Consider the following 11,421-nt stretch of genomic DNA (forward strand, 5'->3'; position numbering starts at 1 on the left):
TAAGATACAAGTGTTTACCAAACTGATAGTGATTTGAGTCTGGGAGTGTATTGGGTGAAAGACCAAATTTCCCTGTGATTACGGCTACCCTGAACCAGTGCAAGGTATTAAAGAAGTGAAGTGAAGACATTTATAATTTTGTATTTATGGTACCACCACTGCAGGAAAGAAAACTGTGTGTCATGAGTATGAGCATGTACCTATCCCCAACTCTCTTAATTCAGATTAAAAGAAGGAATTTGAGTCTCCCAAGTGCTCAAACAGTTTGATGATAGTGATAATGGTTTGATATTAATTTTGATTTTGTCAGAAAAAAAAATCAATTTTAATGTAGGTTACAACTCAAATGAAAGATTCCATTTCTATTAAATAGTATTAATTTATCTCTTTATAATTTAGATTTTTTCTCAACCTAATATTTGTACAATTATTCCAAGTTGCAGATGCTTTTCTGGCAGGTAAGCACTATTGGGGAAAACAAAAGATAAATAAAATCTGTCTATTTGCTAGAGAAGTGCAGGGGGGACTAGCATGCAACAACAGGGAGCAAGGTCAGCTGGAAGATTTAATCACACTAGTGAGGAAAATAAAATGTGTCATGGTTGCTGATAGCATACAGGAAACTCAGTTTCTTTCTTATAAATATTTTTTTTTTCAGTTAAAGAATGAGAAATGTCATCAGCTATAAAGAACAAAATCATGACATGTAACTATTTAAATACCCCCCTCCTCCTAGATTTAAACCTCCCTAAAACTTCAAACTCTTTTGGTGTACCTGGATATGGGTTGATTTAAATTTCCCAATTATTTAACATTTTTTTGGTTAAAAAAAAAACAACAAAGAAATTTTTTAAACTATTAATTTAATGTTAGCATACAAATAATCATGTTATCCTCATTTGTTTTCTTTTTCAACCCCTATTGTCTTTTTTTTTTTATCTGTGGCCTATATTTAGTAGACCAAAGTATTTTTCTGAGCTAAGAACAAATGACTCATCTTAACATACAGATCTATTTATATTTAGCTTTAACATTAAATGCCAATAGATAATACTATAGCAATTTAATCCTGACAAATCTTATAAATTATAAAAATATTGAATCTAAAACTTTTGGTTCTATTTTTTTTTTCAATCAATTCATTAGATCTACATACATTTTGAAAAGACTTTTTTTTTTTTTTAGACTTATTGGTATAAAAAATAAATATTCCTAAACTAAAAAAAAATAGAAGTCTTTTTTTTTTTTAGTTTTGTTAAAAGGCCTCCTAATATTAATTTAAAAAATAGAACCAATAACCAGAGAGTTGCATTTAAGAGAAGCTCTTTTAAGTGGAAATGTTAGAGTTACACATTCCAAGTGTGCAGCAAGAAACAAACTAGAGCACAAAAAGTGGTAAACACCCAAGTATGACTCATTGAGGTCATGGATGGATTGTTGGCTCTGAGTTACAGGGGTATTTCCCCATGTTTGATCAGCTATTTTAATCATTTTTCTCTTCTCCATTTAATAGGCCATTTGTGTGCATTACTCAGTTTCTTATTTTAAATGAAAACTATGTCTTTCAAGAATATAGAACACCTTTTACTTCTTCTTACTTTTTGTTCTTACTGGGTTTTTTTAGACCTATGATTGAAATATTAAGTTTCTTTTTGAAGCCTGAAATGATGCTATGGGTTAGTTAAGAAAGTCCTTTTGGAGATAGATAATTAGAAGTCAATATTAAAACATACATTGCCAGAAAGAACTTATAGAAAATATTTTTAAATTGTTGGTTACATTTTAGAACTATTATATGACCTGACATTCATCAATGGACCTCATTCACCAATCGTAAACAAACAACATTTAGCACGTGGTGCTCTATCTCTTCTATATAATTTACGATCTAATGTTTAATTCATGATGGTTGTCACGTGACAGTTTTTTCCGTTGTTTTATCAATAAGATCACGTGACTACATGTTGTTTGTTTACGATTGGTGAATGGGGTCCATTAGCTCCCAACATAGTTGTTTTATACATATATACACTATATATAAAGATTAGCCATGTAAAAAAAATTACCTAGTACAATTATTTATATATAAATATAAATGTATGTGTGTGAGAAGCTAGACTGAAAAATGGTAATGCTTAAGATGTGATAATCTTTTCAAATTAAGCCTAAAGATAGAATTTTATTCATTTTTAGGAAAGATTTTAATGTTAAACTTATTTTATCTTAAGATTACAGTACAGATGTTACATCAAAAAAGATTTTTCTATCGTACACTTATCCATGTTTTAATCTAGAATTTCAATCAAGTTATTGGCTTCCCTAGCTCATTCAGGTAAAACAGTGCTCTAATGGCACTTAAAAGAAAGTGTTCATATAATATATGCTTGTGTACTAGCATGTCTGGAGAAAAAATGTGTGTGTTTTGTTATTTATTTAGTCTTATGTCTTAGAGCAGCATTTCTCAAACTGAGGGGCGTGGCATTCTGACAAGGGGGCATGACATCCTCACAATGGTGGGAGGGGTGGGGGAGGCCAGTCAATTTTCTTTTTAATTGATATTTTCATTGTAGTTATAAATATAGGTTTGAATAGTAACCAAGTAAAAGACAATATTTAAAAAATAAAAATATTTGAAGAGACATTGTTCATCTACTAAATAAGACCTTTAAAATCTATGATACCATTTTTGAGTCTGTAACATTATTGAATCAAAACTTTTTAAATTAGACATTGCAAAACGCAATTGATTTTGACTTTCTTAGCCTATGTAAAAAAAAATAGAATTTCTCCCAGCTCTTGTACACGTAATACATTATGTTAATGACTTTTGTGTAGCGAAGACAAGACAGCTTACTTAACACAAAGATGATCTTACAACAATCATGCCCATTAGAGACCTTGAATGTCCCTTGCATAACAGTATTGGCCAGTTTAGGGTAAGAGATTTGGAATCAGTGTCAAGAGTAATTTTAGGCTTCTGTTTTATTTAAATTTGTAAGGTAAGGCTTAGTATTTGATTAATTATAGCTACTTTACTTAGTTTACTTTTAAATCTTTATAAAGTCTATGAGTTTTGTGATTTTACTAATGGTCATTTCATCAAATGTAAGTATTTTTTAAATGTATTCAATTTTTAAAGGAGATGAGAGGGGATTAGTGTCTTAATTTTTGTATACTTGATTTTTAAGAGGCAATATGCATGTACGGAGTTCTTATAGAAATAGCAGATATATGTCTGTAAAATCTCCAGGCTTTCTTTATAAATGTTTAGATTAGAGAGATTAATATTTTACAATAAATAAGAAGAATAGTGATGAATATCAATGTTGATATCATGATCATCAACTGCAAGGCTCAAAACCTAACATTTAAAAGCCCTGGCATAAAAACCTTACAGTTGCTGATTCTGTATGTTTCCATTTAGGTTATGAGCAAGTTGCTTCCCGAACAGTTAAATTGAAATTCTGCAAGTATGGAAGCAGCAATAAGAATGACTAATTTCAGAAAAGTTTATTTAAGAGTAGGTGTCTTTGTTATCATTACACTAGGTTAAAAAAAATCATCTTTTCTAGCTCTGATGAAGCTAGAATGTTATGGTCTGGAGATATTAAGACTGTTGCTAATTTCTTTTGTTTTGTAGCTAAATACATGTATTTAATTTTTAAAAAATTGGTGTGTTATCTAAATCAAAAATTTCTTTGCAAAATAATTATCAGCAAATTCTGCATAGTAAAATAACAGTTGCTATATTATTTAAAGAAATCATACACAAAAGAAAACAATCTTAGATTTAGTGTTAGTGTGAGCAAAAAACATGTCCACTTATTCTTGCACAAGTTCAATAGTTAGAATGTTGGTTTACATATAATATACCATATATATATATAATATTTAAGTATATATATGTGCTGGCAATTCCCAGGTTTATAATCAGGAAAATCTTCAAAATCAGCTGAGAATTGTTTTGCAGCACTCGTACAGCTTCAGAGAATTCATCAACATGAAAACTTTGTGGTTTTAACTTCAAAACACTCCAAATGAGGTTCTCTCTTCTTAGCAACATTATAATTTATTAGCTCAAGTTTTATTTCAAAACCTTTCACAAAAATATAGGTCTCTGTGAGTAGTTTATCCATGCCCTGAAGTTTTATAATAATGTCCTTCAGCTTAGTGTAATACCACACAAGAATGCCAAACCAACAGCCAAAGAGGTTCTGAGAGTTCATATATATACCCCTTTTTTTTTTCCTCCTTTCTGAGTAGAACAAATCTATTTAAAACTCATGTTCGCTGTATCAGAAATTACCTATCCAATTACTTTAAAACAAACAGAGTGCTTGCTAGAGGATGGTGGATTGTGGACGATGATCAACAATTTAGCACATCTCTAGTTAGTTATTCTTTTTGAAAAAAAAATTGAAAAAAGTATACACTGACTGACTGACTGATTGATCAAAAGATCTCTTAAACTGTGGTGCAGATTCGCATGAAATTTCATACACAGATTCCTTTTACCTCCTAAGCACTTGCTAAGAACCAGTTTTGACAGATTTGCAACCTGACCAATGCAATTTCTTTCTTTTTCCCTAATAGAATCTACTTATTTTTAATATGCTTTACGTCATTTCCCCTTTTTTTAAGATGCAGCCTAAATTAAACAACAAAACATATAATATCCTAATTATAATAGCATTAAAAAGATAAATCTAGTATTTTTTAATATATTTCTTATGATTTAGAGATGCAAAAACAAAATATTAAAACTTTTCACAGATGCTATTATAGATTTAAAAGCAGAAAAGTGTGTGGTTAAGTGTCGATCAATCAGATATTCAAAAGTCGAAAAGTGTGTGGTGAAGGGTCGATAAATCAAAGGATTATAGAAAAGTTAAGGGTTGTCTTTGTAATAAAAAAAACGCAAATTGTGAAAGCTTGTAAGGGAGGAGGTTATGGTCAAAAACCAATATAGGGTATATATTAAATATTGAGGAGCCGAAGAAATGTCAGAAATTGTACATAGGACTAACTTTTTTGTAGATGTGGAGGAGCAGGCAGATAAGTAAAAGTGAATTCACGGGCCTAAAGTATATATTATATGTTTGTCTGGAAGGCATTATAAAATGAGTCTTTCTAAATCAAGTCAAAAGTCTATGTCCGAGAAATTATGACATGCAGGGTGAAAAAAAAAAAAAAAATGTAGGTTCCAGAAAGAGAGAAGGTAATATAATTTCCATTGATCTGTCGTAATATTGCATATTCTTGATGAAAGTATTTTCAAAAGTCCTTACGCAAATTCATGAAAAATTTCTTTGCCATTTATTGTTCCTTTTCAGAATAAAATTTATTTCTTTAGCTTAAAAAGACATAATAAACTTGGCAAACTTGAGTCATATATTCTATATTTTTTAACTATGTCATCAGTAGCAACTTGCATCATGTGTAATGGCTTTCTGGGCACTATCAAAAATTTTTAGAAAAGATTTTGATGATCCAATAATTCTTTTCGAGGATTGGATTTTTTCTTTTGCCATCTATCAAGTATGCATAAAGTGTTGTTTTCTTAAATATGTAGTCCTTATGAACACCATGGTTTCATTGCTAATGAAACACCTAATTTGTTTCAACTCGTATTAAAAATTTGAATTGCAAATAAAATTGTTATTACAATACCTCTATTCAACTTGTAACTTTGTGGAAACTTGCTGGAACCTTCTAGGTGGGTGCAGCCTGGACAAGGATTTCAAAAACGACTAGAAATTGACAGTTGCTGTATAATTAGCTTGTTGGCCACACTGGGAAAACTCTAGTTTGACTGTTATAATTTTTCAAAGTAAACAAAAAATTTGGCTAGAGTATTCAAATATTTATCTTGAATGGATGACAAGTCTTTAGGTATTTCTACAATAAGCGTTAAAATCCAAGATCCACTAGATCTAGACCTATATGAAAGGCCCATCATTGGAATATTATAAATTCTAGTAGATCTATACATTCCTTTAATGGCCTTAACCAGGATTCTTTCGTTTTTCGTTTTGGGGGGGGGGGGGGGGGGGGGGGGTAGTACTGGGGAATAAGGTGGGGTAAAAAGTATTCATTTTTTTTTAAATCTAACTCTAACATTCAATAGTTATTAAGAGAAAAATAATAGCTCTAAGTTAAGTTGTATAAAAGAGGTTATTGCCTTTTTTTTTTAAAGTCACTTAAGTATTTAATTTTTTTTTCTTGTTTTTAATAATTATTATAAAGTAAGCAACAAAACATTGACTTGAGTGAGGAGTCTTGAATACTCTAGAGCTACTTTATTTTTAGTAAGAATCTATACAATTATATAGATCTAGACCAGTGATGCCCAAAATATAGTCTGCGGGCCAGAACCGGCCTGCGCCGTGGTTCCATCCGGCCAACTGAAACGTCTGCACAAAGAGTAGAAAATTCCCCCCTTCCTTTTCCAAATTTATCTTACCTACGTTAGGGCCCTCTGATGGATTGGCACCACAAACTTAAACATTTATACATTTATGAAATGGGAGAGTTGAAGTGGAATGTAGAATCTACAAGCAAAAGTGAACGGATCTTTTTTTTTTTTTTTTTTTGGAACATGATAATAAGCCAACATATTTGATTTTTAAATAAGTGTGAAACATATATGACATCATTCTTGGTTTGAGCTGCAAATAAAAAGATTTTTAAAGTATGCATACTTCTTCTTCTGTGTTCTCATTTTTATGTTGGAGCGTTCAGATGACTAGACCAATATATGAGATGAACTGCGCAGTGGTTTCCAAATCAGGGAGCTCTCCATATAGTTTTCTTTCTATTGGGGTGTTTTGGGGCCACTGTCTTGTACGACCTCATGGTAAAGAGAAAAGTTTTGAAGGACATGGTCAGCATTCTCTGGTGACATTCCACATGGGCAGATTTCACTGGTTTCAATTTAGAGATTCCGATACATATGTTGTCTCATTCTGTTGTGTCCGGTCCTGAGTCGAAAGATTAGACGTTGATCTTGTCGGGATAGCTTATAATAGGCATCATCTTTCTTGTGATTCGGATGAGAGCTTGTCCATTTCTCATTTATTTTATTTACTATTAGTTTCTTCATTTCTTTTGGATAGAGTGCAATGTTTACTTGTGAGTTTGTTCTCCCACTCATGGCGAATGTATCAGTCTTCTCATTTCTTTCTAGTTCTATATGTGCTGGTATCCGTTGAATAACAGTTTTTTTGTTGTTGTTGTTGAGCTTCATAAGGGCTGTCCTGGGTCATTTTATATAGGAGGAATCAGAGGTTTCCAAGCTTTGGAGGATTGTTTCCACATCGGTTAGAATGACAATCTAACTGTGTGGGGTACTTAGATGATTGGCTAGCATGGTAGCAGCTAGTTCTAGTGCTTCCCTTTCTGCTCTGTGACTGTCAGAGAGCGCTCCAGTTGGAACTGATTTTTTTAGTTTTTTTCCATCTGGCCATTCGATGAGTATTCCAGCTCTATGGTGTCTTTATGAGATAAACCATCCGTGTAAACTCTGATCCACAGATTGCTAGGATAATGAATTTGTAAAAAAAAGAGTTCACTTTATCATTGAGCTCTGTTAGAATGTAGTCAGATTTTTTTTAGTTATATTTTCAATATGGTTCTTATATTACGCCTGGATATTGGAGGATCAATGGGAATATTTACCAAAAAGAGACAAGAAAATGAGTCGTTGGGTAGCTAGCTATAATTTTGCTCACATTTTAAGCAGAGAAATGAAGCCAGTTTCCGATGCATAATAAAAAAAAAGATATCTTTCAGATATGCCATTAATTAATGTTAGTACAGTAAGTAGTAGACCTAAGTATTCGATCCACAAGTTAAGTTTCATTTAAAATTGTTCTAGGTCAATTTCTTTTTTGTTTTTGTACCTTTTCGGTCATATGGCCCGCGACACAAGTTTCGGAAATTAAATTGGCCGCAGGTTGAATAAGGTTGGGCATCACTGATCTAGACCTGTACTATAATTTACTATATTAATATCATAATTTTAATATGTAGAATGTAGACAAAATAGATAGAGACTCAGATAGAGTATGATAGACTCTAGATTACTATAATTTAGTATAATATAGTTAGTCTATAACTATATATATAGAAGTATATTATAGTTTATAGTTACAATTAACCGTCACTTACATACATTACTTATCTTCTTATGTCTTATCTTATATAATACAGACGTTACTTCAAAAAAACAGTAACAGAGTGTCACTAGAGACAATTGTAGAGTTAGACTCATCAGACGATCAGTAGAGTCAGTAGAGACTAGAGTGTCACTAGAGTTAGTGTTTAGAGTTACGTAAATAAAGAGTAAAATCAAATTTTGAAATTATGAATGCATTGAATTTTGAATGACTGACTTTGATAATTTGATTGCATTCTTAAAAGTTAATTCTAAGATTAAGACTAAATAATTATAAGTGTCACTATCACTAAGTTGACTAAGTGACTACTAGATCTAAGTCGTCTATGGATTCTATATTTTTAATAGATGAAAATCTAGAGTCTTGCACTGTGTCTGTTTGGCTTAGTGATATCGTTTGCTACAACAGAATCTAGACTAGATCTAAAGTCTAGTTTGAGATCAGGACTTGAATTTACCTTGAACAAAACAATAAAAACCATTAATGAGGTCGAAGTACAAAACATGGGAAATCCTTTTCATAAAAATAAATTATGTGTACACGTCACACATTTTTGTGCTCCTGAAACTCTGGTCCTGGCTTCCGTTTTCTCAAAATAGTACTGCCACGTGATAGATGAGATCACTTTTAACCAATGGAAAATCAGGAAAATGCTGTAATCGACTTAATATAGCCTTGTGACTCATCTGTATAAAGCACTACTTCCTAGCATTTTACAACATTTCATCTCAAGAAACACATTTATTGGTGTGACTAACATCGGCTTCCGAAAGGATCGCAGCCGAAACTAAGTGACTCATTATTATTTTTTTTCACTTGTAAGGCGAGTCAGTATTGACACGCGTTTCCTTTTTCAATCTGGATTTACGAACACCAACTTCAAAGTCAAGAATGGAGCATTCGCTTTATTCTGACTCGGATGCCCCTGATTCAGTTGTCAATAAGTTGAAACGGACTATGACATTGGACTTTAATTCGAGCTCAGCTACTAAACAGAAGAAATTAGCAACAGTGTTAGCATCTCCAGACCTTAACATGTTAAAATTGGCTTCACCAGAGCTTGAAAAGATGATTATTCAAGCAAATGGAATGGTAACAACGACGCCTACTCCGACACAGTTCATATTTCCGAAATTCGTCACGGAAGAACAAGAGGCTTATGCAAGAGGTTTCGTTGATGCTCTTGCCGAACTCCAGAGCAGCGGTGCACTGTCAGCCAATCGTACTCAGGAATTGAGTAGGACATTTACTACATTAACTGTTCCAACGGCTCTATCACAGAGCGCTACAGTGCCAACTTCAGCGGCGGCAGCGGTATTCGCCGCTGCTGCAAATGAACTTACAGCAACAACAACACTGCCTGGTGGGCATATTGCTAGACTCCCATCCGTTGTGAGCCAACCAAAGACAGGCCTCCCCACATCAAAAGCCAATATACCTTCGGAGTCACGTATACCGCAGATCAAGGATGAACCACAGACTGTTCCGTGTTTAAGTTCTTCGCCACCCCTTTCCCCTATAAATATGGAATCTCAGGAAAAAATTAAACTTGAACGCAAACGTGCCCGTAATAGGGTAGCAGCAAGGAAATGTCGCACCAGAAAATTAGAAAGGATTTCTAGATTAGAAGACCGAGTGAAGGAGTTAAAAGGACAGAATAGTGATCTTGTAAATACAGCTACTAGTCTCAGAGATCAAGTTATGAAACTCAAACAACAAATTGTTGAACATGTTAATAATGGTTGTCAAATCATGATGGCACAAAATATTGCATTTTGACATTTCAGAAGTACAGTTTGTGAAAAAACAATTTTGTGTCTGTAAGGTTCAGTTATTAAATACCTATTTCTCGTTTGGACTAAATAAATTCTCAAAGTGACTATTTAATCTAATTGAACAATTCGAATTAGCATAGAGTGTGACAGAATGTGTTTTTATTTCAAACTTTGGTTTTGTTTTTAAGGATTAAAAATCTTTTTTTTTTTGTTAAATTTACATTAAAAATTAAAGATAGGAGCTTTTTTTTCCATTTTAGTGCTTCCATAGTATGATTGTGATTGGACCATGTGTGCTAAGTACATATGTATCTCATTTTATGCACATTTTGCATTGTACATATATTATATTCTTGTTATAGAAATTACATTTTTATGTAAGTTTCTTTTCCTTACATTAAGAAAACTAAACTGTTATATCTTTTACCTTTCTCCCTGATTTTATTTCTATGGTAAATAATGATCAGATGCTGATGTAAACTGTACAAATTTTGTCCACATTAATATATATTTGTTTCATCTCTTGTTATGACTTTCTTGCTTATTGAACATGTGATACTTTTAAAATGACCTTTTTTTATGAAATCAATACAGTTGCAATTACCATGAATACACATTTCAACTGTGTTTATTGTTGAATCTATAAATGTGTTTTTCTGTTAACATGAAAAATGGTTATCCCTGTGATGTAATTTAAGGTCTACTAGTACATTACGGTACAGATTAAATTGTTAAAAATTAATTAATAGAAACTTTTTTACATATCAATAGTTCGTTGTAGTCCCAAAATTAAGAAAAACTAACCTGAGAGCTTGTGGATGTCAGGTCCATATCGACAAAGTGTCGATGTGAATACTAAGAGTTTAAATTCCACTTTCTCCTGATATTTAATTAATTATTATTATTTTTTGTGTTCTAATAGTCTAGTCTGTAGCATATAGTCTAGTACAGTACTACACACACTTTCAATCATGTTGCACAAAGTTCAATATTATAATTTCTTGCAAAAACAGCAACAATCTCAACAGATGAGATGTAAAGTAACATATAACTTTTACAATAAATGGAGGTGTGGTGGATGAGCAGTAAAGTGCTTGGCTTCCAAACTGAAGGATTCAAATCTTGGTGAAGACTTGGATTTTTAATTTGGGTATCTTTAGGGCGCCTCTGAGTCCTCCCAGCCCTAATGGGTATCTGTCTTTAGTTGGGGAAAAGTAAAGGCGGTTGGTCATTGTGCTGACAACATGATGCCCTCATTAACCATCAACCACAGAAACAGATGACCTTTACATCATCTGCCCCATAGATTGCAAGGTCTGAAAGGGGAACTACTTTTTAGGTAAATGGATAATGTGGACTAACTACATTAAGCATATTGTATACCGGTACATTTATAAATAATATACCGACATAAATATACATATATAGCATATATTGTATACATTTATAAATAATATACTGACGTATAT

At 32.4% G+C, this 11,421-nt stretch overlaps 2 protein-coding genes across 4 annotated transcripts in view; one reads left to right on the plus strand and one right to left on the minus strand.

The window, feature by feature from the left end:
• Window positions 1-8,770, minus strand: part of LOC106064964 (mutS protein homolog 5-like) — a 29,129-nt gene extending 20,359 nt beyond the window's left edge. For 2 of the 3 annotated variants that reach the window (XR_008777914.1, XM_013223641.2), the window contains exons 1-2: window positions 8,635-8,770; window positions 5,671-5,812 (exon numbers count right to left, since the gene is read on the minus strand). The gene's annotated coding sequence lies outside the window, so the exon portion shown is untranslated. The remainder of the gene's footprint in view (window positions 1-5,670; window positions 5,813-8,634) is intronic. The other variant, XM_056029221.1, reaches the window with a different exon arrangement.
• Window positions 8,771-8,899: 129 nt separating this feature from the next.
• LOC106064986 (transcription factor Jun-like) lies at window positions 8,900-10,566 on the plus strand. The gene has a single exon (XM_013223690.2). The coding sequence runs from the start codon at window positions 9,069-9,071 to the stop codon at window positions 9,954-9,956; it is 888 nt and encodes a 295-aa protein (XP_013079144.1). The 5' UTR covers window positions 8,900-9,068; the 3' UTR covers window positions 9,957-10,566.
• Window positions 10,567-11,421: the final 855 nt, after the last annotated feature.

Source organism: Biomphalaria glabrata, chromosome 5 (assembly GCF_947242115.1).
Source record: "Biomphalaria glabrata chromosome 5, xgBioGlab47.1, whole genome shotgun sequence".
NCBI lineage: Eukaryota > Metazoa > Mollusca > Gastropoda > Planorbidae > Biomphalaria > Biomphalaria glabrata.